At 44.4% G+C, this 27,877-nt stretch overlaps 4 protein-coding genes across 7 annotated transcripts in view; all 4 read right to left on the bottom strand.

Moving 5' to 3' along the window:
- Positions 1–3,919, bottom strand: part of gpm6ba (glycoprotein M6Ba) — a 36,674-nt gene extending 32,755 nt beyond the window's left edge. The window contains exon 1 of the mRNA XM_012830513.3: positions 3,504–3,919. Within this exon, the coding sequence (XP_012685967.1) occupies positions 3,504–3,507 (4 nt within the window). The 5' untranslated portion in view covers positions 3,508–3,919. The remainder of the gene's footprint in view (positions 1–3,503) is intronic.
- A 3,256-nt stretch (positions 3,920–7,175) lies between these two features.
- Positions 7,176–9,872, bottom strand: gemin8 (gem (nuclear organelle) associated protein 8). The gene is made up of 4 exons (XM_012830514.3): positions 9,787–9,872; positions 9,225–9,278; positions 8,508–8,871; positions 7,176–7,574 (listed from the first exon to the last, which is right to left on the bottom strand). Exons 2-4 carry the CDS (start codon positions 9,246–9,248, stop codon positions 7,315–7,317), a joined length of 648 nt encoding a protein of 215 aa, XP_012685968.1. The 5' UTR covers positions 9,249–9,278; positions 9,787–9,872; the 3' UTR covers positions 7,176–7,314.
- Positions 9,873–10,055: 183 nt separating this feature from the next.
- Positions 10,056–21,873, bottom strand: LOC105902837 (ribose-phosphate pyrophosphokinase 2). Its single transcript, XM_012830518.3, has 7 exons — positions 21,584–21,873; positions 17,375–17,558; positions 15,626–15,724; positions 15,115–15,239; positions 14,423–14,596; positions 12,717–12,876; positions 10,056–12,386 (listed from the first exon to the last, which is right to left on the bottom strand). The coding sequence occupies exons 1-7, from the start codon at positions 21,703–21,705 to the stop codon at positions 12,294–12,296; spliced, it is 957 nt and encodes a 318-aa protein (XP_012685972.1). The 5' UTR covers positions 21,706–21,873; the 3' UTR covers positions 10,056–12,293.
- A 350-nt stretch (positions 21,874–22,223) lies between these two features.
- LOC105902824 (FERM and PDZ domain-containing protein 4) overlaps positions 22,224–27,877 on the bottom strand; it is a 77,902-nt gene continuing 72,248 nt past the window's right edge. For all 4 annotated transcript variants that reach the window (XM_042710126.1, XM_031583292.2, XM_042710128.1 and 1 more), the window contains exon 16: positions 22,224–27,331. In XM_042710126.1, coding sequence (XP_042566060.1) covers positions 24,150–27,331 — 3,182 coding nt within the window. In that variant the 3' untranslated portion in view covers positions 22,224–24,149. The remainder of the gene's footprint in view (positions 27,332–27,877) is intronic.

Raw genomic sequence — 27,877 nt, 5'->3', positions numbered from 1 at the left:
AGAAGCACAAAGACATAGATGCACGTGCCCTTAATACCACTATTTGCCATTGAGATCATCAAAAGGCATAAAACACATGCTTCTATCTGTGCTTTGAAGATCCACAGATGCAGATGAAGCTCAGCTAACATCACCATCAAGCATGAAATGAAGAATTTCAATATCATTTTTCCCTCCCCACACTATCTTTGATGACAGGCTTTCAAATCCCCCCTAACCTATAATCCCTTTGGCCCAGATTCTGACGGACAGATCTCATGACATCACTCGGAGGGGGCGTGTCCTGTGTGCCCACAGCCTGGGAAGCGCCTGTCACTTGATGAGGTCCCAGGCTTCATGCCGCCCAATGATCTCTCGGCACGATCGCGTCATGTGACACAGGTGCACTCCTCATGTGACAATGTTTTAAAACGCATCGTCATGCTCTGCGAATCACGGACGCCAACGCGGCACGATGATGAGCAGGAGGGGAGAGAGATGAAGGCCCCTGGCGATTATCATCTCACTAATCTATTTTTTGATGAGGAAAGGGATAGAGGCGATGAAATTAAGAATTGTCCTGTGTTTCCTCTGTGTCTATTGTAATTGGACGTTTATTGTTTATTTTGAATCATTGGGTGGGGTGCCTCAAACTTAAGCCTCCGAAGATGGCACCTCCTGTGTGTGTGTGTGTGTGTGTGTGTCTGTTCATGTGTGTGTGTGTGTGTGTGTGTGTGTGTGTGTGTGTCTGTTCATGTGTGTGTGTGTGTGTGTGTGTGTGTGTCTGTGAGTCTGTTCATGTGTGTGTGTGTGTGTGTGTGTGTGTGTGTGTATGTGTGAGTGTGTGTGTTTGGTGCGTGTGGGAGGTTGTTCTTCTCCATCTGGAGGCCGCTCTCACAGTCTGTCATATCACAGTAAACAAAGGCTAGCTTTGTCAATCTGACACTCTTCACAGAATCATAATAGCAGTGCTTCCAGAGGTAAAGGACGGGACGGGATTGGAGAACAAAGACTGGGAAGACAGAGAAGAGGGAAAAAAAGAACGGAGAATAACATTTACTCTTACCTCTATGGAGATCAGTTTTATTTCGTGTATTACATCTATCTTGTCCTAAATCTCAAACAAATTAGAAAGCAGTGGAATTCCACTTGTAGTGCTCATGTTTTAGAGAAATGTCTCGTGGATTTAAACAGTCTTGAGCTGTGGAGGACACGTGCACATACACAGATGCAGTTCAGCGGGAGTGTGTGGGAGTGAGTCAGTGTTGTTACACTCATACAGACACACACACACAGTATTCAGGCTCTTTAAATCACTTGCAGCTCACCAACAAATTCCTTCCCTAATGAAACACAGAGTCCAGTAATGTCAGTGTCTTCAGCAAGCCATGGCAGATGGACAACAGAGAAAACAAGAGGAGAGAGAGGACATGCTAAATAAAACAAACAAACAAACAAACAGAACGAAGGCTCAGTGTCATCTGCTTGCCACATTAGTCAGACAAATACATGACCCACAGTTGTCATGGCACCAGAATTATCACCATATTCAGGACGATAATAACTCACAACACAAGGAAAGGGAGGTTCACATTTAAGGCCTGACCGGCTAAGGTTCTACAGCATATTGTATGGAGCAAATTTTCTTTTGGCCTTCCACTCTTGTTATTGTTAGAGAGTAGGAACTTCTCACTTTCAACTCATTGATCTCTGGTTCTGGTTGGTATTTCTAAGCTTATAAGGATGACATGCTAATTTTCAAGTTTACCATTTGTGGAGTATAACTTTTAGCCTTGAGAGTATCAGGAATGCTAGTTGAAATGGGAAGCTACCCGTGTCAAAGCGGATGGAAGCTAGTGGAGAACCAACTTCTCCTAAAATCCCATAATTACACAAGGAGAAAGCCCCTTGCTCTGGTCCTGAGCCGAGGGCAGTGGTTGGATGACCAGAAGAAGGATAAGGCAGTGAGAGTTGTTTGCCCAGTACCTCCCCCGCTAATCCAATTTGGACCTGGTCCTAAATCAACTGAACGGCTCTTGAGGTTGTTGTGTAATGGGCCTGCATCGGACGCGCGTTAAGTTTGTTTGCGTGTCGTCGCCTACTGGGTTGTTAAGAGCGTTACAGCCGGGTGTGACAACAGAGTATCATTTCTCTATCCTGGGCAAACTCCAACAACAAAACTACCCCCAGATTTCACACAGTTCAGAAACAGACATTATTGCTTAATTTCCTTTTCCTCATAAACTTACTTTGAACTTCGTGGGTCAACTGCTCTTTCTCAGATGGTAGGTTAATAATTAATAGGTGGCAGTATGTCTTTAATTGTGAGGTCACCTGTAAAAGCCAAGCTAAATGAGAAGGACAACTTGGCCTACAGGGTGAGTCCACAGGGTTGATGGCATTGCTCTCCTGTATTTGGGTCATAAACATGCAATTATCAATAAAATACAACTATCTTACTTAATGAATACCCTGAAAACAGGTATTCCAATGAACTCCTAGCCTGGGTCCAGCTTTACCAAAAAAGTTGCAATCAAAGATCATGTGATGGTCCCAGAGAAATTATAAATCTATGTATGTTGTCACGCTATTGAATGGTAGGAAATATTCTGATGAAGCATTCATTTCCTCAAACAGGCAACAAATTAAGCCACAGAGCTGGTAAACCTGAAACATTGCGCTTACATTGGCACCAAATCAGGACCAGATTGGGACCCTTTGCAGGCTACAGCTATCTGCCGTGTGTGTGTGTGTGTGTGTGTGTGTGTGTGTGTGTGTGTGTGTGTGTGTGTGTGTGTGTGTGTGTGTGTGTGTGTGTGTGTGTGTGTGCAATCTGTGGGTAATGGCCCAAAGTCTGGCAGGATACAGCACACTGGAGGGGAATGTGTGTGCAAGAGAATTGATCATTCCAAGGACACAGCTGCGACAAATGAACACTGGAATTCTGTCATGCATCAGCTCAATTCACCAGGGCAGAGGCCAACACATACTCTCAGGGGCAGTCTCAGTTCAGTCAATGCCATTTAACGAAAAAAAAAACAACATGAATGAAATGAATAGCAAGAAACACACAGCGCAAAACATACACACACGACATGGTTGTCATTAACAAGTTGCTAAATAATTCCTAACAGCATCTCTAATATCTAGAAGGCGCAAACTGAACAGAACAGCAGAAACAAATATCTTTAAGGTTACACTGCATCGGTGATGCCCAGGGACAACATTCTTATAGCGAGACGTTCTGTTTCCACTGATGGAATTTTCATGAACAACAGGATGCAACAGGCAGTTATAAAAACTATGCACCAATATATTAGCTACTAACCCCGTAAACTGCATTGCTAAATAATACAGTAAATCGCCATAGGCTATACGAACAGCATGCCTGCTTGACAATAGCCTTTTGGGTGCACCACAATTCTTTAAAACTTTGTGGTGAGTTGTAAGTAGCCTACTTTGAGAATAAACCCAACACAAACGTCTGGCGCAAAATCTACATTGTAAAAAATATTGTTACATACCCATTTCGTCGCCTTCGCGAACGTTAAACAAGGGACCGACCGGGAGTTTTGTGGAGTTCGGGTTAACTCGACCAAACAAAAGTTGAACTCCCGTTCTGCTCTCGCTGCCCCGCTCCCCTTTTCTAAGATGACGTCACGGATTGGGGGTCCCCTGGTTGTACCCCGTAACTCCCTTTCCGCTTGTGAGGACAAGGGGCAATTTTTGAAAGCTGTTACTACCTGCGCGCCTCTCGATATCTCACCACTGGGATGATACCAATGTGCACAGCGCGATGCATCTGATACATCTGGCACAGCATCCCAAAGCCTTTACAAACGTGACGTGGAAAGACTCATGGCCTCCGCGGCTCATATTCGCAGTTCAACATCAGATCTACTTGTGTATTATTTGAAAGGCGGCTCTCTGTGGGAAACAAGAGAGGAACAAAATATTCAGCAAATTTTGCTTGTTGGATAGAATGTAAAGAGGGTTTGGTTCTCATACACTAGGGCATCAAGACACACATAAAAGTGTTTACAGAAGAGGAGGCTTTCCAAGACCTCTCCTGGGCTTTGGGTTTGTGTGTGTGTGTGTGTCACTGGGATAGGCATAAGAAAGGGTGGGAATGAATTGCCGGATATTCCAAAACCCTGTGCCATGGCAACTAGAACCCCAGCAGTCTGGGAACCCTTTTCAAATTTGAACATTTGAGGCAATGCCAAGTAGCCAACCAGAGTGACACACACACACACACACACACACACACACACACACACACACACTCACAGTCACACACACATACACACATGTACACACACACACACACACACACACAAACACAAGTACACACACACACACACATATGCACACACACACACACACACACACACACACACACACACACACAGGAGGTGAAACACACTCATATACTTCTCTGAGCAGTGCTTGTAGAATAACAAGTAAACTCTATAAGTGGTGGAGGACTGGTTGAGAATCACAAAGGGTCGACACATTATTGTGTGAGAAGTTGGGAAAACATGCCACAGGGTAACCATGACGCCATGTGAAAAACTGAATTTCAAGGATGTGTAGGGATTATTTCCATTTGTATTGACTAAATGCAAAATCCTCAGTCCGACACAGTGTAGTATACCTTGCACAAACTAGTGCATACGGTCAACACTGATGTAACAATAATTACATTTTCTGTTCCGATACCGTTCAAATCTAAACGTGTAGAAGCCTCTTTAGGGACACAGAGCTTAGCCTGGCCTAAACCTTGAGACAATTATTCCTAATTCTTTGCTCCTCTTTTCCACAGCATTCAATTACATCCCCATGGTTAGTGATGGGGTCTGACTCCTATCCACTTTATTCATTTAGCTCCTGTAACTAACGGGAGAGGAGGCTGAGTTTGTGCAGACCGAGAGCTGAAATGACATCAGTGTGCTTGCAGTGTTGGTCTATAGATAGATAGATAGATAGATAGATAGGTGGATACTTAATTAATCCCGAGGGAAATTTAGGTCATCCATAGTAGCTTATACACTTACTCACAGACATACATACATAAATCACATACACATAGGGGGAACATGTTCACAGGGAGTGGGGTGTTTACAGATACAAGAATGGATCTGACCCTATGGTACATTGTGCATAGATTGGTAAAGTGTTGATGTCCACGAGGAAAGTGTTCTTGTGCTGCAAGTGAGGATAGTGCAAGAGATAGTGTTCATGTGCTTGTGTGGATAGTGCAACGTTCTTGTGCTTGTGTGTGTGTGTGTGTGGATAGTGCAAAGAGATATAAGTTGTTCAGTCTGTGCAAGGGGCTAGTATAGCCAGTAGATGGATGGATGGACAGTGGGATGGTAAGTGAAGAGATGAGAAGAGAAGGGCAGACTGAGGTAGACTCATGCAGAGAAGTCCATCTCCCTCCCCCTCCCCTTCTGCGTGGCGTTATGCAGCTGAATGGCCCTGGGGACAAAGTTGGCTAAAGTTACCTTTTTTCTTTTTGAACCGTTGCTGCAAGCCAACTGCCACAGTTCTATCGCCCATCCCCAATCATCCGCCATCCACACATCCAAACCAATAGAACGCCTCAATCTATGGCAAAGTGTAGACGTTTTGTCATCAGCTCAATCAGGTTCACAAACGACATTCACGAGTTGACTGTTGTAAAGCTTTTAGAGTAGGAATATGGGTAGTAGGTCAGGGTAAAATATCATGGGCATTTTGAAATCTACAGTACTAGCATCACTAATGGAATGTGACTTTAAATGTGTTGTGTGTGTGTGTGTGTGTATATGTGTGTGTATGTGCTATGTTGTTTCAAGCAGGTCTATCAATCCATTCTTCTGTGCATCCGTTCAGAGAGGTCCATCAGGTTTCAAAGCAAACAACTTTTTAATTTCAGAGCAATGCTTCAGAATTCCAAGCATTCATACAAAAACTTCCTCTGTACAATAAAAGGAAGTCAGGAAAACAGTTCTGCCAGTGCCCAGAGGACTCGAGTGCCTCAGAAATAAAAAAAAAGGAACAGACAGAACACATTAGTGAGTGTATGCGGGTGTGTGTGTGTGTGTGCATGTGTGCAAGTGTGTGCACTGGGATGTGTATGTGTGTGTGGGCAGTGACCTAGTTTGGCGAAGATGATGAAGGGGAGGAGAGTGTCACAGCAACCATGCTCTGGTTCAGCTTCAGCACCGCTCAAGAGCTTCACTTAAAACATACATTCTGGTTACAGGAACTACGTATCAAAATCTTATTTTGAGCTGCAATGAACTTACCCTAAAAAAAACATTCTATGACGATCTCAAAGTGAGCGACCAGGTCGCTTTCACCAACTGTTTTGGACATGGTAACCCTTTCTGGGCTACCGTGCATGTGTGGGTGTGGACGCCCCCACGCACGCACACAGCCTGGTCAGTGTGCTCAGGTGCTGCCCCGAGCATGAAGTCATCCGCACGTGACTGAGCAAGACCAATGAAAATGCAACGCACACTCAGTTCATTAACAGGGAAATGGAACGTAACAGCTCACATCAGTACCATTACATGCTGGCCATCTGAGGGAAAAAAGGTTCAAAGATGGCGTCTGATCTGGTCTGAACAGATGGGAGTCGAAACAGTGATGTGTCTTCAGGGTACAAAGAACATTCCCATGGGGATTACGGCATGTTCCTATAGTAACAGAGAGACTGATATTCCGTGTACAGAGAAAGTGGCCACTCGGAGAGGGAAGAGTATTATAATAAAAAAAAAACGCACTTGAGTAAGAAGTTCAGAGGAGATTTTGGGAGATAGACTGGAAGAGCGTAGGTGCTGAGGTTTGGGTACCATCCTGCCAAGACAACATCTAAATGATAAACATGCTTTAACGGGTACCTCTGATAAGACACCATCTAAACGATAAACATGCTTTAATGGATACCTCTGACAAGTTACTTGTGGCTCCATCTAGGAGGGATAGTTCACACGGAGGATGTGCGGCAGATACTCTACAGAGCCCCCTACTGGTCTGATGGTGACCCGTCACAGGGTAATGAACGCTGTTCAAAGCACAGTAGAAAGCACCTGGGAGCAGCTGTAGTTTGCAGACACCCAGATAACCAGTACCTCACCAAGACACCATATGCCAGCATTTTCACAGTTTTCCACCATCTTAAAATCAAATTAAGTAGGTAACTGATGCCAGCTTTAATGTCCCGTTTATTTTGTCACCCAAGCAATTGTCTGAAAGATTTCAAAAGCCTACAAAGTTATACACACATAGTAAATTGTCACTTGTATAGAAAAGCATCAGTTCAGTGGGATGGGGCTCGACTGAGCCTCACAGCTTCAGGGGGATGACGGGCCAGTACTTAGGCTGGATGCGGTCCTGGTTCCGATCGAAGTTGAGCTGCATGGCCGTCTCCATGGCCTGGATGCGTGCTGCGTTCTCCCCATACAGCCTCTTCATCTCCGCACTCCTCCTCTCCCCTGGACGCTCCTGAGGGGCAGTGATGGTGCGCCACCCCGCTGCTACACGCAGGTCTTGATCGGCCAAGACATACTCCTCATGGCGAACCGCCTCCTCCTCCTGCTGTCGCTCTGAGGGGGTGAGCAGAAGAGGGGAGCAGCAGCAGCAGAAGAGGGGAGAGACAGAACCAAATGTTGAGATGGAAGATAGTGGAGAACGTGGGACAACAAGAAAACAAGGAATAAGATGCGGAATTAGGATCATTATGGTAGGATTCTTCACACTTGGGCGAAGACTAAAGACTACTCATGAAATGGCATGACACACTGTTTTTAAGTGGATGGCAGCTTCACACAAAATTGGACTCATCATGAAATAATAACACAAGATAACAGTGCAGTAAACTCAAGTCTTATATATCAAACCAAAAAAGACAACATCCTTTTGACAAGTGCAGTATAGTTTACCATCAATTATGATCAATTATAATAATAAAGGTCAACAAAAGTCATCTGACCAGAAGCTCCCTTTGTAAAGTTGAACCATTACTATTGTTGGTTCTGTCCTGGAAGTGAACTGGTTTTGAACTAAACTGGGGCCCAGAGTGTGCTGGGTCACTGGGTTCCCTGGGACATGGTGTCCCAGTACTGTGTCAGAGAGGGCATTTAACGGGCAGAATAATGAGGTTGGCACATCTCCGGCCCCTGCTCTTGGGGTTGGCAACTAGGGGGGGGGGGGGGGGGGGTCGGGCGCAGCATAAAGGGGTAGTTTGTACGTACAGGGGGAGAGAATGAAAGGCTCTTCCAAAAAAATGTAACTGCACTGAGGGGGCAGTAATTCCTGATGCTGGTTTGATTTTCAGAAGGATGGAATATGAACTAATGAACATGTAGTCACAAGCTCTGCAGAGCAATGCTTCTCAAATTGGGCCTTAGTAAACTGAACCTGGGTAATACAAATGTCCACGTTTATACTATTTGCTCTCTTGATGTTGTAAGAGTGGGTTCTGACGATTAATTATTGACTGGGGACAGACAGACACACACACAGACACAAACACTTACTTAGCTCCTCTTTATGGCGTGCAGTCTGAGCGAAGTAATCTCGGAGCTCCTGAGAGATCTCCATATTTGTGACATCACACTCAATCCCACTCTCTGACTCCTCTGAGGAGTCGTCTTCCTTCTCACTGCCAGATCGATCTCGGTCCTCTTGCCCTGTGTGCCCAGAGCCACCCATGTGCCAGCCAGAGTGGGTGGGAATGTTTGTATGGTGGGTAGGGAAAGTCATGGGACCATATGCAGCCAACATGGCTTTTTTATATGCCCGCTGGTGTTTCTGATACCAGCTCATTGCTTGGTTGTAGTGCTGCCAATAACCTGCATACAGGGGGTGATCATACCAGTAGCCCGAGTATCCAGAGTTGGCCTAAAATGGACAAATACCACAGTCAACGTCACAAAAACAGTTAATATCAACCACAATAATAGTTATCAGTAGTCCCTTTGTCATCATGCATGCTGATATTAGGGATATGTCTGCTGAAATTATCTAGTTTAGATGCAATTGATGTCAACATGGTTTCCTTCTGGTTTTGGTCCACACCTTCAGCTAACTTCTTGAATAATGGGTTTCAGAGAATGGGTTTCTCAGGACGGTGAGTTACCTGAGAAACTTTCAACACGTTTTAAAGTACAGTCCAACTACAAGTGCATGTGTCGTGTGCAGCCCAAGACAACTTCACTTCGTTGTTGCGTCTGTTAAATCACAAGACAACTTACCATTTTCGGCATTACGCCACTCATTCGTTACTTAATCAAGTTATCTGTGATGCCCTGGTGAAAAGATGATAAAGGTAAGATGTTAATTTGGTAAAGAGAATGGCCCGTGAACACAGTATAGCCTACTATAATGACTTTGGATTGGCCCTGCTCTCTGACTGGCACTAGTTAAGAATAATTTTTATTTTTGATAAAATATTCGTACCGTTGTATAGTATAGTCACCTACAAACATATACGTTAGCCAATTCAGCTTTCGCATCAGGGGCAGTAAAGTCCAAGTTAGAATGAAATTATACTTAAAACCAACTTCATCCTAATGTTACGAGTTTAATACTCATATTGCGCTAAACCAGGAGTTGTGAACTTTAGGTTTGCCAAGTGCAAGTGCATTGTTAGCTCATCTGCTGCTTGAACTGTTATCGAGGTAGCTAGCACATTAGCCGTCAAGCAAACAATTCCAGTCGAGGCGTGAATATATATATATATTTAAAAAAACAGAGCTTTAAAATATATACTCGTGCTCCATGGTATCTGCTTACTCTGTACTATTAAATCATTACCCATTTGTCTTCAGGTTAAGCAAAATAGACTGCAAAGCTAATTTGCTAGCAACAAAGTGCAGACCTCGAACACAACAGAGGCACTCACCATAGAAGGAGGAAGTCACAGCGTGGCTCGCTTCTATATCTATGGTCAGTAATGAGTGACATCTGGTGGTGTTTTCGAAACATCGCGTCTGGGGAAATTATGGTTTAATGTATGAGATTGTAAAAATGTCTGAATTATTTAGCACAAATTGAGTGTATAAGAACTTTGATTAGCCATGATGTAGTGATGTACTGTTTTATTTAAGAAACAATATCCAGAATATGGGACAATCTGCAAGTGAATTACCATCAACAGGTAAAAGCATGTTTCAGCTATTCATGCTTTCTCCATTTTTGTTTGCTGTTAAACACTATACCAGCAATATATCTCGACTGGGGACAGATGCATGTTTGCTGAATTCATACCAGGTAGATCATCATCAATGTCTTTTTGGTCACAGTCAGCATTTTATTTCATGGTCAGATAAAGAACACTGATAGCATAAAAATATGTTAACTTTATTTCTGAATGCTCTCCCCACAGAATAGAGCACTTGAGCAGACTACACTAAAAGAACCTTTACAAGAGGGTAATGACCCGTCTTGCCTGTTACATCACCCTCTCACCCTCAGCGACTCCCGCAAGACCTTGGTCGGTGTTCGCACTTCCTGTTATCTTAACACAATGGCCCTTTCTACACTAGTAGAATAGAGTAAAAAAAAAGAATAAAAAAAAAAGAAACTGGTCATTTCAAGTTCACAGCAATAAAAGCTATCAGAATACTAGTGTCAGGTTATAGAGAACATTTTTAAAAATTCAAACTCAATACTGGTCCAAAGGGGGTCTGGGTTTGCATGCTGGCATCCAACAGGTGAAAGTTCAAAGGTCACTCCTTGGCCACCGAATGCTGCAGTGAAGGTTTCAGTGTGAACATCTTGTAAATATGAGAGTGTAAATATGGATGATCCAATTAAACCTCTCAAAAAGAGTTGTGGTTATCAAAATAGGCTTGATGGCAAAGAAATACAAGATTCAATAATGATATAACAAAATTTAGTAATCTACATATTTTAAGTATCATTTTGGTTTTAGGTTTTAGTAAGTCAACACTTGACTATTGATAACAGTCAAAAGTCTTGTGCACACCCTATGCAAGACAGTGATGCCTAGTCTCCCCTTGAATTGGCCATCGGAGAACTTCCATGAATCTATACCACTGAACAGTTTCATCTCTGTGGCATTACATATTTTTAATGATGGTACCAGTGTACAATTACACCCTCACCAAAACAAACAAGGCCAAGATGGCTGACAACCTGTACGTACCTACATTTGGTAAATCTCAACATATCACTTACGCATGAGTAGTAAGGCTAGATATAGCAGTGTGCAGTAAAGCTGGAGGGAGACGGCCAGGACGACTGGGCATCAGTACCAACAAAGGTGCCATCATGGAACACTGAGAACAGGCTGGAGGTGTCCATACATTTGTGTTAAGGTGCAACAATTAAATGATCACAAAAAATGAGGTCAGTTACGTTAACAGTGTCAGTATGTGAATGAGAGTGAGCTGCATGTCAGTTGATTTGGACATGTTCCTCATCCCTTAGGAGACGGTGCCCAGAACAAACAATACACAAAACGGGAATGAAAGGACATTGGCATATAAACTCTGTCAACCAGCAGATTAAGGAATTACATCAGACTAAGGCTACAAAGATTAGCACAAAAGGAGACAATGTGTTAACATGGCTCTGATTACTACAACCGTTGCTATAACATCAAGACTGAAGAGTGTCCATATTACCTTGAAACTTGTGACCATACAAAATAAAACACTGGAAATGTGGATGGTAAAGTCAATCACTGGCTTAAACATATCAAAACGAGGAGAAATTAACACACAGAAAGAAACATGCCCGTTCCACGGTTTTCTTTTAGGGCATTTAATCCAGGTCTCAGAAAAAAGTGTGATCCAAAATCAAATCGTCCGTAGATGAACTTGAATACCTCGCTAGCATACCCATTAAGACTTAGAGGAGGGACAAGAGGCGCTATAGAGGGGACCATCACAGAGAACAAACTTGAGCTATGTTGACAACTACTGACAGTTGTCAACATTTATGGTTTAAAAAAAAAAAAAGGAAATGTTAGGCGACAAGATCTCTGGGCCAGGATGACAGTGAAAAAACATGATGCATACACAAATTAAACAAAACAGCAAAAAAAAAAAAAACAAGATTGTCCAGGAGGTGCTCTGCATTGTGGGGAATGATGAAAGGAATGTGAGAACAACTTTCAAAGCAACCAACCACTTGCTATAGGTTTCCACACATGATGGCCTCATGAGTGTGTGTATGTATGTGCGTATATATGTGCGTATGTGTGTGTGTGTGTGTGGCAGGAGCAGGGCATGGACTGGCTGGTGTGGACGAGAGGTGCAAAAAGCCTCGCCCTGTTTCTTTCGGGAGCAAGCGTTTCACAGGGGCACATGGCTGAAGAGATAGGACACCGACTCCCCATTGTGGGTACGCCGGATGGCTTCGGCCAGAATCATGGAGATGTCGATGACCTGTGCGGGGGGAGAGAGAGCGGAGCACACATCAGACATCAGCCCAGTCCCATTAGTGCCTGGGTCACATGAAATCAGCGTGTATGCAGCTAATTGAGTAATGCCCGTGGTGAATCAATGGGACTAACCAGCGCTAAGGACTCACGTTCCCTGGGCTGACTTCTGTTTGATTCAAGTTCACGTCAAGTTCAGTTCACTTTTTACCAGAAATATTGCTTATTTACTCTTTAAATGGTCTTAATACTTATATGGTCAGTCTGAGTATGTGTGTGTGTCATCTTATTAGTCTGTTACCATGCCTGTGTGTGTGTGTGTGTGTGTGTTCAGTACCTGTATTTTCGGACATTGCTTCATCTTCTCCTCCTGGGGGATTGTGTTGGTGACAACTACAGCCTCAAAAGGTGCATTGTTGATGCGTGAGATTGCAGGGCCGGAGAAGATGCCATGTGTGAGGATGGCATAGACCTTTGTTGCTCCCGCAGAGATCAACCTGTACAACACAGACACACACACACACACACACACACACACACAGTGAGATTTAGTAAGAAGCATGAGGTGGAAGCAGACTCAAGGAATTATGTGCATATAAGTGAATGACTAACTTCATGACTGACTTTTTTAGTAAAACTGTTTAAAAAAAAAAAAAAAAGAAAAAAAAGAGGAATCTACTGGGAATAACACACATTAGTGGTCTCTGAGTCATCGTTGAATGTAGTCACAGGAAAATGAGGAGGAGTCAAATAACTGCCATTATGAGGTTAATGAAAAGCTTTGGTGTTCAGGTTATGTAAAAGAGTACAATCGCAGATCAATGTCAGATCAATAAAAACAATAGACCACACACACTCTGTGTATCATAATGTGGCGAGTGGTCGCTACAGCACCACAATTCCTACACCAGGACTGCCTTGGGAGAAAAAAAAACAGTTTCAGAATGTTGTGGATAACCTCGGAATGTCCTTTCTGGGAAGTGAAACATTTCACCTAGGGCTGTGCATACCCAGCACAATGGCAAAGCCACTCTTAGGTAGAATGCTTACAAAAACATGCTTAGGGAGTGTTTACACAAACACGCTCCACCTGACAGGACTGGCGAGCTGGGCAAACAGCCTGCAAAGGATCAGTTGACAGTGCCAACCCCTCACTGCCTCCTAACTGTAGGACTGTATCTGTAGAATTGGCCTGGTGTGTGGACATCTTCTGTAGCTTGGTATACCCACACCCAAATTCACACCGTGAATTCACACAATTGGGGATTGTTTCCAGCCATTGCATGCCAATGGCCGTAGACTTCAGGTTCATTTTGAAACCACTGGAACAGCCTTTGGCCTTTGGCTGAGTGATTCATTTTACAAATGGGGTTTCCAGCCTATAATCTCAGTAAAGACTGAGCTACATCTTCTGTGTGCTCACACACAGAACATCTAGAACAAGCTGATCCACAAATGGAGAATGCTACTACTTCACAAATTGGAATATATTCTAAATCTATGTTAATCTCTCTATGTCCAAATCAGACTTTGAAACTTGCCAATGGAAGTACAAGAGGAAGGTCAACTGTAGAGCTTGAGCTCTTGGAATCCAAATGGCCTGTGTGACGATGTGCCGTTAGATAAGTATGTGCTCTGACTGCCATGCCATCAAGCCTGGCTCTTTGGTGTTGTGGTCAGATGCATGGCTGGCACCCTGTAGAACCGGGTTCAAGTCTGGGTGGGGTGACTACACTCTCCCTTCGCTACAGCCTGGCGTATCCATGCAAACCTAAAGTATGCCACCATAAGCCTCAAATGGTAGTCATGGCAACTGTACAAAAGTCTTCTTTTGACTGATAAAAAGACCTTACCGTTTTAAGTTCGCTTGCTAATCAATGCTAAACGTGCTAACACTGACAAGTCATTTTAGGATTAGGCACCCATCTGTTTCCATCACCCTCACATTCATTTCCTGGCCATGACTGGGGAAACCCCTGTATAGTGCACACTTTATAGTGCACACGTGTGGTGTTTGGGGTAAGGCTGTCCTGGGGTTCTCACTTGTCGGCAGCGTGGCAGATCGTTCCGCAGGTGTCGGCCATGTCGTCCACCAAGATAGCCACGCGGTCCTTCACATCACCGACAAGCACCATGCGGTCCACTTCGTTTGCTTTTTTGCGCTCTTTGTGAATGAGCGCAAACTCCACATTCAGTCGGTCGGCAATGGAGGTCACCCTAGAGAGGTGAGGACAGACATCGTAAGTGACACCAAGATAGCAGGGCTGACTGAAAGAGGAGCAACTTCAAACCAACAAGGGGGGGGGGGGTAAAAAGAGGACAGAGAAAACTTTAAAGATAACGCGCAGGAAAGATAAAATGAATCTAAAAGGTGAAAGACGAATCATGTTCAGCGAGTCAGAAGCAGCGCACATGACGCAAAGCGGTCTCAAAAGAACACCATTTGATACAATGACTGCAGCAGAGGGACTTAACAATAGAGGCATTGAGGGGCTAAATCTGTATGCCTGCGACATATTTCACTTGTGCTCGAGGTGCCCGCTTATCTAGTACGTCTTTGCCACATTAATATTCAGCGATACAAAAGAGGTTTATTCAACTCATTCAGTCACAAAGAGACCTTGAGAAGATAACAGCCTCATGTGAACTATATCTTTTTTTTTTTTAAACCCCTTTACACTTTGATAAAAAAGGGATCTCCAGACAAATGCATACAGACGCTTCTACAGGCCTACCTCTTTGCTCCACCTGCGTCGGGTGAGACGATGATACAGTTCTTCCATTCTGGAATGTTCTCCCGGATCCACTGGAGCACTGCAGGTTCAGCATAGAGGTTGTCCACGGCGATGTCAAAGAAACCCTACACAAGAGACACCAGGGGAATATCATGAATCCTAAGACCTTACAAAAGGGTTTATAACAAGATTTAGCAACAGGTTCTAAACTTAAGACATGTCATATTCACAGTATAGATAGATGTTCAAACTTTGCATACAAGCTGTTGCAAATTTTTGATTGCTAAACCTTGTCTAGCAAGCTTGTTTGTTACTGAGCAATACCACTAAACTAAACTCCTTATCTCACTGGGGACATCCATGGCGCAATGACTTCAAAGACAGGAACCCCATTCACACCTCAACCTTAATCAGGATGCAGTGAATCTGCTCTGAGATCAGGCATTAATGCGTCCCTGCACCCAGGTCACATGAAAACCCCCTTTTGACCAATTAGCATCCAAACACGGACCTGTATCTGTGAGGCGTGCAGATCCATGGTGATGATGTGGTCAGCTCCGGCCACCGACAGCATGTTGGCCACCAGCTTAGCGGAGATAGGAGCCCGGCTCTGAGAATGGACACACACACACACACACACACACACACACACACACTGGATGAGCCCTGGCAAACCAAGATGTAACCATAGAGAATCAGATTGCATGACACTGCCATGTTATGGAGAAGTAATGCATTATACATCATTTTTGCTTTAATGTGACAACATAATGACTGACATAGTTCTATTAACAAATGTGTGATATAAACAATTAAGGATCCCGTTCCTGAATCCTTAGCATTCATAACTGTTGAAAGTGGTATTCCCATTCACATAGGGATCTGCCACGGGACTAAATTAAGTTCTTTTAATTTTCATATAGGCCAAATATACACACTGTTGAAATGTCATTGGAGACAATGCTGACTTGTATCAGTGTATCACTGTGGAACACACACACACACACACACACAGCCTATCGTGGTGCTCTGAGAAACTGTTTAACTCATGAGCCCTTTTTTAGACCTTAACCTGTGATCTGATGACGAAACACCTCGGTTAGCCAGGTTTTACCACAGGAGTTGTCCTCATATCACTTGTGGTGACCTCACAATCTTCCTGCTTACATGTTTGCCTTTTAAAAAACGTTGTCAGTGTTTATTTAATTATGTAAATAGTGGCTTACGTAAACAGGCATGAATGTTAACTACAGTTGAATGATGTCAGCACAGCTGCGATTCTGGCCTCTAATATCATGCTCTGCACATTTCCAGATGATGAACACAGTGTCACACACACAATATGTCTATTTATTGAGACATTTGCACTCCTAACTGTGCTTGTGATGGAGTCCTCTGTCCACCTCTGCTGTTGAATCTGGCATGCTGCAGTGACCTTTTGAAACCTGATTTACCAAAAAAGGAACTACAACTACCAGCATGACATCCTGCAAGTCCTGACACGCAACATACTGACAGACCAGACAGAAGATACAATTTGGATCAATGAGAAGTGAGGGCCTGTGTATTCTTCCCACAGAGATCACAATCTGTTCTCAAGATTGATTTTTTTACCTCATTGGAAAAGTGCAGTGCTTTGTGCTCTATACACCAGAGCAAATTCTAGGTAGGTGTAAACCTACTTGGCAATAAATACAATTCTGATTCTTAGTGGAGACTGTATAAATATCTATCTCAGATGAACTATATTCTACACACTTCTGCATTCCAAATAGATTTTATGTGCAACTGAACCTCATTTCAAGGTTCAAGGTAGAAAATACTGTTTAATGGAGTATCACAGCAAACATAAGCAGTTAAAATCACTTGTTAAAAAAATGATTGCAGTGATCACAATAAATGAAACTGAGTGTGCTGTTGTACATAATTAGAGTACGCTTTTATGGCAGAGCAGCAAGGTTTTTTTTTTTTTTTTTTTTTAAGATTTATTTTTGGGCTTTTGGCCTTTAATCGGATAGGATAGTGATGGGAGACAGGAAATGAGCTGGAGAGAGATTGGGATCGGGAAATGACCGCGGGTCGGTTTCGAACCCGGGTCCCCGCGGGCGTTCAGACCCATTCATGGCTTATATGCCAGAGCAGCAAGGTATTCTACATCAGGTCAGCATGGATGAGGTCACGCACACACTAAGGGTTAAAACAATGGCAAGTGTGGTGTGATATTCAAGGTGTTTCTTTGTTTGGTGTATAAATGCTGTACCTTGTCTTTCTTGTCCTGTCGAGCGTACGGAAAGCAGGGGATCACAGCAGTGACGCGTGATGAGGAAGCAATCTTGCATGCGTTGATCATTATGAGAAGTTCCATAAGGTTGTCATTAATCTCCCCGCAACCACTCTGCACGATGTAGACATCCTCCCCACGAACACTCTCCCCGATCTCCACACTGCCAAAGACAACATCATTAATGCCCATAATGCCCTATGCTGTTTCAGAAACAGTCCTCTTCGCATTCTCCGTGTGATGCTATATTCAATTACAGGTTAGATTCGATTTAAACTATGAATATTGTTGAGGGCTGCTGGCCATGCCAATATCAACTCCTGGTCTTTCTTTATTATATTTGGCTTACATCTGCCTAGCAAGAAAAAAATAAGTAGTCATTCAGAAATGTGTACTCGTTTACTGCCATGGTTAAGTAGGAGTATGGGTATCAACACACCAGAGGAAAGTATTTACACGTGGCCTCAATTGTCTCATTTTGCATTTTATCACATTCTAATTGACAGAAACTACAGAGGATCCTTCAGCTTATGGGTATATGTAGGGCCAATGATTTTCTGCGATAACGGAAAACGGACGGAATTCGCGGAATGAACACTTTGAAACGGAATTGCACCTTTGAAACGGAAACATCATTTTGTTCATACATATCGCCCAAATTCCCCTGTATTTTGGGCTGCAAGGCTATATTTCTTTCAAATAAACACAACAACGATTGCAACGATGAACAAACATTAATTAAAGTACAAAACCACTGAGAAAATGTCACGTCTGCGCTGAACTCTGCTCCGGCCACGCCCCCCTTTTCAACGGTTGACCCACAGATCTCCGCTAAAGCCACATTCAGTCACATTCACGCGCTCGTCTTCCCAATCGCATTTAAAACAAAAAATGTTTAGTCTTCTGTTCTGTTGATAGCTGGCAAACAACAATCTAAGAAGGGCACATATTATTCACTCATTTTAAGCCATCAATCTACCTCAGGGTGAACAAAATGAGCTGAAACGGAAAAAAAAACGGAATTCACCAAATGTGAAACGGAAAATGCATTTTTTTTAAACGGAAAATCATTGGCCCTATATATGTAAACCTCTCAGTCTCAAGCCTTTCACTTAATTTGACGATGACCGTGCTGAGTAGTCCTTTACGGTGCCAGTGCAGTTAGTACGTTATTTCCTGTTTATTTATCTCTGGAAAACCTGTGGTTTTTTTTTACAAGTGTTTGTAACCCCCCCCCCCCCCCTTTCTTTCCTACTGTGAGGCGCATTATGTTACCTCCTTGTATGAAATGCGCCGTACAAATAAAGTTTGATTTGATTTGATTTCACCCATACATTACATGGGATTATACAGGAACTCTGAAGCATCGGAAGTTCTCTTTTTTCCTATGCTCAAATCTCATGAATTTGTTTTGTACATGCTTTAAGCTAAAGATGGACTGGAAAATATATAGAGTTGTATGTATATTTACTCTGAAAAAAGCATATTACGGGATAAAAAAAAAAGTTAGCATTGTGAGATGGGAAGACAATCTCCGTGGCTCAAGTAGTCATGGACTAAAGATTAAGACCACTCTTGAGAAGATGTACTTTGAAAGCAGTGATTGCATCAGAAATTAAATTGATTGCATGAGAGCTCATCCTTACATCGGCCTATTGTAGTAACTTATCAAATGACCATCACATAGTACATTATTATGCAACATTATTATGCTGCTTTGTTTTGCCTTTTCTAAGCACACACGATAATGGGTAGAAAAAGGCTTTTTGCCTTAATAAGTCCCTGAATTTCACAACCGCCTCATCTACATCTTAACTTCTCACCAATCTCTCGCTCAGAATATTCTTCCTGGTGAGGAACCACAATTTCGACCCACTTCTGTGAATGACACCTTTTTACCCATTTCTGTGGGTTTTTAGAAAAGGCAAAACACAGCTAAATGCAACGTAATGTTGTGTTTGCTGCATTATGGTCGATTGAAAAGTGAAAATGTAATCTCTGATGCAATCACTGCTTTTAGAATAATAAAAAAAAAAAAAGAGTACATTTTCCCCATGAGTGGTCTTAAAAACTTTTGTACCTGCAGGAAAAGAAGAGAAAAAAAACACATCTAAAGAATGTCTGATCTCAAGGGAAAAAGTAACACTAACGTGAAACATTCCCCTCAGAAGATATTTCCCTCGTCATCTGGTGGCCATGAAGCTCATGTGATCAGAGGAGCAGCGCTGAACGAGTCTCTAGACAATTCAGAGGGGCCCATGGCACAAATGAATTAGGAGAAGTCTGGGCAAGCCCCACAGCCCATGTGAGAGACAGACACGAGACGCACGAGACGCACGGGACCCGGAGGACCATCCTCTGGCTGCGCACCATCTGATCTGAAATCAGCTCGGGCTCTCGGCTCACAGTGCATGTCGTCAAAAGGCCAATAGTGCAGACATATTTCTGCACCATAGCAATGGAGTTCAACTGCATGTATGGACATGTGTTTGTGTTTTTGCCTGACAGCAAGGGGAAGGGAACCTGGCTTTGCAAAGTCAATGACTGACATTTCTGCAGTTAAGATTTATTCAGTAGCCTCAGTCTGCTAGACTAGAGCATTGAACACTCACACAACCCTTTGAGGGCTAGGACCATAGAAGAGGTAGCCCAACAACTGCAAAACAAATGCCCAGTCAAGGTAATTTCCCAACACACACCTGCCTGCATGGAAGTGCTTTGCCACACACACATTGGACACACTCATAGGACAAGTTGATATGTTTCACATAATAACAGTGCCTTCAGGCAACTTAAAACTTAGCGATTATGATAAACTTTATAGGCAGAATATGACATTAACCATCCAAAACAACCCTAATACAGCTACAAGTGTGTTCTTAGAGTTCTGATTTAGTTAAGCAGCAAAAGCATGATTTCCCTTTCAAAACACATGAGTTTGTAGGGGGTTTCATGGGAAAAAATCTCAAATGACCTTGAGACAAATCACTTTCAAAGAGGTTGACGGGTTAGCAGCGATTGCGTAACATTTACTGAAGTAAAAAAGAAAACATTTCAAATGTAGGTCATCTGCGTTCTCCCGTAAATAAGCACACACCTCAGTGGTACATACAGGAACTGCAGCACCGCATGTTGATCCAATAACGAGCAGTGTGCAATCATGTGATGTTCTGTGAGCAAGGTATTATTGATATCAGCCCGTCTATTAATAACGCCGATACTAACCTGAACTTTTTCTCTGCTCTGCAAATAAATCAATAAAAATCGAAGGAAAGGAATAGGGTCACATCACGGGTCAAATCATGGTTAGCAATTATTCACCTAAAACTTCTGGTGCAGTCAACCTGTATATTGATCGAATAAACGAGTGAAGGATGTATCACTATGTGGTTTTATTTGCGAGGTGCAGCGAATGCGAAACTATTTCACAAATGAGAGGATAGTTCTTGGACTACGATTAATCAGGTAGGGACTGATGTCAGTGCGGGTGATTACAATCCAGCTGTTTAGTTGAAGGTAAGTATAGTGGCGTGTACTTCATCAACTAAGTTTTTGGCAGAAGCAGCTAAAGCATAATCAGGTTACTTCACTACAACGTTATCAAGCAAACACTGTCAGCTTGATTGACTAGGCAGTAGCGTCAAGTGAAAGAAAATATTAAATGTCAAGGTATTGCCAAAATGTATGCTTTTTGCCTTAATAAGTCACTGAATCGAAACATTTCACAACCGCCTCATCTACATTTTAACTTCTCGCTAATCTCTCGCTCAGAATATCCTTCCTGGTGAAGAACCACAATTTGGACCTCTCTAGCCAGAATGATAATGCGAGCTAGCGATCCTTGCTAGCTCCTGAATTATTCCCTTAAGCTTCGCATGTGAACGCTGAACTGCGACATTTACATCGATCTGCTACATTCTAGGTTAGTTTAGCCACAAATATAAGTTAAAATGACCAAAACACACAACCTTCATAGAGTGCACGTGTGTTGTTGAGACAACAGCTCTACGCACGCTGTATTATCACTAACGTTAGGTTAGCCGTGAGTAACGTAGTTAACGTGACGAGTTTGGCAAGCTTAGTACGCAAATGCTCGATGCACGCGGTTGACCAGAGGTTGAATAAAATGATTAAGAACAATTAGTTAGATAGTTGTTGGTCACAGTATAGTGCTAAGCAAAAGCTCACCATGTTTCCTGATTGCTGAATTTCTTCGTGGTTACTTTGCCCAGTTGAAAGCCAAGGCGGTCTGCCACTCGCTGTGACAGGTCATGATGGGAGCTCCCGCTGAAAAGCACAATATTCGGCATTTCCAAAGTGCACAGAATTGCTTATGTGCTTACGGAAAAGGTGCTGATGGACCTTGCGGACAGCAAAATGCTTCTCCGGTGACTGGAGGTTGTTTAACTAGTTGGCTAATGCTAGAGCTAAAGCATCCTAGCTGTGACTGACATAAGACTACAAGTTAAAAAGGAAGTGAGACAAATTCTGGTGCATGCAAAACAGAATTGGGCGGAAGTGCTTGTATCTCATTGGCCAAACAGATTGTGGCACACTTGTGCTGTGCTGCATTGAGTGTGCTCAGCCGCAAGGCTATTCCCATAGATTACTTTGGGTGAAGGTAAATAACCACGGTCGATGTCTAGAAAATAGACGTAAGTTTATTTCACATGCTAATGATATGCTGCATATTGAATATTGCCTCATCTATTCTATTTATATAATTGTGCTATTTTGACTTCTTTACTTACTTTATATTTGATCCTAGCTATGTACAGATAAAAACACCAGAACAAGCAGAACAAAACTAGAACAGTAAACAAGCACATGTTTTTGCTATTCATTTTATTGCCTGAAATAAGCCACTGCATACTGTCCAAAAGTAGATTACAGCTGTCAAATTGTCTAAATGCGCCAAGCATGTTGCATTTTCTGTCTTTTTACGGTCACTGTAGTGTATCTGGATATGCACAACCATAATTGCTGGTACAATATGGTAAAATTAAATTGACCAAAACGTTTGAATGAGTAATTAAAGGGTAGAATCTGTCTCTTAAGTCAAGAATGGTCTTTTTTCTCTTTTATTTTTGTAATCACTAACTGTTACAGCATAATGGTCAGGACATAGCTTCATTTAATTTCTCCCAAAAAATCTCTACAAAGTTTGTGAAGCTGCCTTTGTCCTCCCTAGTTGAGAACTGGAGAGGTATTTTAAGATACCACTAAATGCATTGGTCTCAACAAAATCATCACTGTTCAGGTCAGTAGCAGTGTCCAAGCCACCAAACTTCAGAAGTGCAGTCCTTAACTTGATTGTGCAGCGCGTGTGGAGTCAGCTGAGACGCTGGTCTCAGAAGAGGCTTTGTGAGTGTGGCCATGTCCTGTCTTCCTGTCTTACACACTGAGAAAGCAGTTGCTGTCCTTGGAAATCAGTGTCTGTAAACACCCGAGAGATACCTCTATTGCCTTATCAACTTTCCCATGTGCATCTAGGCAGGTTTAAGACATAACAGAACGATAACAGAGCAAACAGGGCACTTTTCTCACAGTGTTCTCAGAGTCATGTGCTCTGTTGTCAGCCTCCAGCCACATCTGTTTTCATGTTAACATTTCATCATTAAACTAGAACAACTCTTTGGGGGAATTATATTCCTAACTGAAGATATTTTATGTGTAGTTGTTTAGTAGAGTTCTGAAATGCAGTAGAACTAAATAGATACATTACAGAGAATTTGTGTATAATTGTAGACACAGGAAAATAAAAGGTATTTCAGTGTTTAAGTCTTTAAATATTTTTATTGGATCCGAGTGCTGAGAAGATTGCTGTGGTAAAGTGCGAGACATTCAAATTATAATGTGGGCAATGTGATCTGTGAAATGTTTGCATAAACACAGCAATGTTTTTCATAAAGTGATGGGGACACATAACCAATATTTCAAAAGTAAAGATAAAACACAATAGTTAGAAAAGTATTAAATAATTAAACAATCAATAGACAATGACATGTTATATCATGGAATTTAATAAATAATCTGTAGCATTAAATAAATTAGCTAATTTCATTTAATTGTATCTGTATGCCTGTTAAAAAGACTAGATTATTTTAAAATTGCATTAAGAAGCACTAATAAATATTCACCTGTGGAACTTCAGCTCCTCAGTAAAGCCATTTGACCTATTTTCCTCTTAAGTTGCAAATATGTAACAGCATTTTGCTTAAGATATTAAGAATAGATTAGCAGTATAATCTTCCCTTTAAGTCTTCTTAAAGATAGCATTTAGCATTTTGTAGATTCTTATATATGTCTATATACATTTTTTACATATAAAATAAATATGCACAGAATAAGAATGATTACAGCAGTTTACATGTATGTATTTTCATGGGGGTTGTTACCCCTTGGGTCCATGTATGGCTTCGCAGTGACAGATAATCCAGACTAAAGACATGTAGTCAGTGCAGACATCGCTCAGTCTGGCTAAAAATGTGAACTCCAGTCAGCCTAAAAACAGCCTAGCCTAATGGCATGCAGTCCACTTAAAATGAAGACACATGTAGTCTCGTCAAGTTAAAGGTGTATACTTCAGGCTGAAGAGCTGTGGTGAAGTTTACCTTAAAAGATTGGGTTGGAGACATGTAGTACAGATTTAAGGTGTACTGTCCCCTTCTGAAGATATAAGGTGAATTCTTAAAACACAGTCCTGTCAGGATTATATACGGTGCAGTCGCGCTTAAAGGACGTTTTCAGACAACTATTTGCTAAGCAGTGTTTTCAGTGAGCGGGTGAGGGTGTTGGCGATGGCTGACATAGTGCTGGAGTGCCTTGCCAGTGCCCTAACACTGTGGTCGCCCGGGGCACAGCCAGAGGCAGCCTCTGCGGCACGTAGCAGGCAGATGTAGTTCATCACCACCTCGTCAACCTTAGCCACCACCTCGCGCTGTTGTTGTGAGGCCGAGGCGCCCAGTCCCCGCACCAAGCACATGCAGGCTTCCGACAGGCAGCACAGCACCTGGAAGCTGCAGGTGACGGCCAGGAGCATCTCCTCTGGGCTGCCGTGAGCCTGGGCCATGCGGCGACAGGCTCGGCCCAGCTCCTTCGACTCGATGGACAGCAGCTGTTTGTACTGGGCGAGCTCCTGACCCTGAAGGGGGGGCACGCCCCGATCACCGCGCCCCACACTGGAGCGCACCAGTGCGATGAGCTCGCTCGCGTCGCGCAGCACGTCTGCAAAGCCCGCTGGGTAGGAGTATATGCGGTCTTTCAGCGCATTGATGCGAGCCAGACGGTCGCCAAAGCTCATGTTGTTCAGGACCTCCCCGTACAGCTGTTCTCCTGTGGTGTCTAGAACGGGGTTGGGGTTGTTGTACTGGGAGGGCCCTGCTTCTTCCAGGTCGCCCCGGAATCTTCCGGAGGACTCTCCGTCTGTGTCGTCCTCCTCGGTCTGGCTCTTTCTCTTGAAGAAGCAGTAGCTGAAGGGGCCGTGGCATCTCCAGGGACTGGCGTCCAGTTTCTGTGACCCCTTCATCTGTTTGGTTTCCTTCTGCAACGGCAGCATCACGGAGGCCCTCCTGTCCCGGCCACCGCTGGACCAGCAGGTGGCTTGCGAGGCCATGGATCCCTGGGAGTAGCTCTTGGACAGCCTCTTCTTGGTGGGGCGCCGCTGCTGTAGTTTGTTTTCGACCGGCTGAACGGGAGGCGCCTGGGAGCACCTGGTTGCCGAGGAGCCTCTGGATCTCTCGAAGAGCGTCTCAACACTCCCCGAGCCTGCGGTGATGTTGCTGGTGCTCCTCCTGAGCTCTCGGCTCCGGCGTAAGCTGTTCATGGACGATGAGTTGCACTGGTACAGCAGTGGCACCTGCGCCTGGACGTGGTTTTGCCTGAGCGGATTCGGCGACTCCTGTTTTGGCACGCTGGAATGGGCGTTCAGGGTCCTGCTGTTTTGTGGGGGCGGCGGTGGTGGTGGAGGAGGAGGAGGAGGGGGTGGTGGTGAAGGTGGAGGGGGCGGCGCGGGGGAGGCGCAGGCTTTGACCTGCCGAGGGTAAAGCGCTGGCTGGTCTCCCGCTCCTGTCGCAAGCTGCTCTGAGCGAGCTACACTGGGGGTGGCAGAGAAACAGAGAGAATCATTATGTGCCTGGTGGACCACATGCTTCGTCCTCCAGTCAGACCTGAACCAGTCGTCAGCTCCGCCGCCACGGGACCTGGACGAAGACGACCTGCAAGGCCCCCCCTCACGGACACCGTCCCTCTGAGCCAGAGACAGGAGCCGCTCGGGGTTGACGCCTCGCTCTAGATCGCCCTCCAGGCCGGAAAACGAGCTCCTCCGCTCGTGATGCCCACCGTGGCTCACTTCGAGGCTGGTAGCGGGTCTCTGAGCATGCAAGTCAGGACTCCTCTTCAGCTTAGCAGGCAGGGTGGCGGAGTGATACAATCGAGGCCCTCTGGTGCCCTGTGAGGGGGCCAAACCGGGCTGTGCTAGGTGGGGGCTCAGAAAGGGTGAGGGTGGGGGTGGCATGCAGGGACATCGGGCAATGGTGTTCCCCTTACCCCTAACAAGATCAAGCAGCTGTGGGCTATTCACTAAATGCCTTCTGTCCTTCCTGCCTCCCCCCAGGCCTGCGCTTTGCAGTTTGCCCCCTTGGTGCATCTGACTCACTGTCAGGTAGTTTATCAGCTGCCTATAGGCCTCGCTGCCCTCCTTTGTGTTTAGATTCCTAACAGAGCCTGGTTTTGCATGCAGATCACTGAAAAGGTTACTCCTGCGAGCTGTACCTGTAGTCTCTTTGATCTTGGAGCTCCGCGCAGTGCCCTCGCGAGGCACACTGAGGGCCGGGTCGGAGCCGGGCGCTGGGTGAATGTTCGGCAGCATCTTGCGCAGTAGGGCTGGGTCGGCGTGGGGGTGCATGTTGGACGGGAGCTGTCCTTGGAGGCAGTGGACCAGAGACGACGAAGACTCCGAGAGCAGATGCCTGCCGTCGGGCGCGGCGGCGGCGAGCGGGGAGTCGGTCGGGGTGGCGCAGGCGCTGCTCCCCGTGCTGCAGCCCGCGTCCAGGGAGGAGCACTGGGAGCTCTGCAGGGAGTGCTCGTTCTGCAGCGTTGAGATCCGTTTGGCCAGGTGGTACTCACACAGCCGCGCCACACCCGGCCTCGCCACCGGCTGCACGTGCTGCTGCTCGTCCCCACCGTAGTCCACCGGGCAGGGCTCATGAGGCTTTTTGGACGGGGAGGGGAGGGGAGTACTTGGTTGATGGTCGGTGACGTTGACGCTATCAGCGCCGCTGCCATCTTCTCTGCTCTCGTTTGAAGGTGTTCGATCCAGGTGGGGGATGCTTAACATACTGTGTCTCTGGCTGGTCATCAACCCCTCCTCAGGCAAAGGTTGCCGCTTCTGGATCATCTCACAGAAGGAGGTGCGCTCAACATCAAAGTGGCCCCTCCGCCGGCTGTCTCTGGCCGTGAAGGTGTTGAACTTTCCTGAGTTGGGGTCATACCCTCCTTTCTTGTGGTGCTTACCTCCACCAGCACCAGAGCTCGGGCGTTTGCCACTGCAAGAATTGAGCAGAGTGCTCGAATGCCCCCTCGCCATGTAGTCAGTCAGGGATTTGTCCTCCATGGTCTCCGGCTCCATCTCAATCCCATCTGAAGGTAGCGTCTGCTGGGAAGGCACTGCGGCGGACTGCGGCTCAGCCTGGCGATGGCGCGGACTGCGCGGGGGCTTTGGGATGGGTGCTCGCGAGCACGGCGACACGGGGAACTCGGTCTTCTCCTCCAGCAGAGGCTGGTAGCCCTCGGTGGTGGCCACTAGGAGGCGCATGTGAGTCTCTGAGAGCTTGTGGGCTGCTGCCTGCTCCGAAGTCTCCGTCATCTCTGAGGAGTTTGTCTCGTTTCCTGAATCAGAGGATGATGCTGGGCTGAATGTACGAGATATGGCACTTCCTGTATTTAAGAGTGAACAAAAAGGCTAGTTATTATATTGCTTTGTTTTTAAATGTTTATGCAATGATTATCGGCAAATTCCTTAAAACCTACCATACATTATTCCATATTCATTCCTAACATATCCCAAATATTAATGCCATTTCACGGCTTTTATGGCGTTACATACATTTTCACCTAGATCATAGTGCAGGTTTAGGGGTTCAATAAGGCTCCTTAGAAATGTTGTGTATTAGAATAATTAGAATAATTGTGCTTATGGGGATAGACATGTACTTGGTCTACAAAGTTTTGGTAAGATTGGCTCATTTCTTAGGATTTTTTGTTGATACATTAAAAAACCATTGCAAGTATTATAGATATTCCAATAATATTAGTCTTCCTGCTGTAAAACAAATGTATATCTGATCTGTGCAGTCTCAAGGCCATGAGTGGTTTAAACTGGCAGATGCTGGCCTGTAGACGGCTCAAGGCATCACATTTAGCATCTTTTCAAAAATAAAAAACAAAATGGGGCCTTAAAACTGTACGAATACCCACAAAAGC

This window comes from Clupea harengus, chromosome 16, assembly GCF_900700415.2.
Source record: "Clupea harengus chromosome 16, Ch_v2.0.2, whole genome shotgun sequence".
Lineage (NCBI taxonomy): Eukaryota > Metazoa > Chordata > Actinopteri > Clupeiformes > Clupeidae > Clupea > Clupea harengus.
The sequence above is the reverse complement of the archived record's forward strand: the minus strand, read 5'-3'. Positions and strand labels throughout refer to the sequence as shown.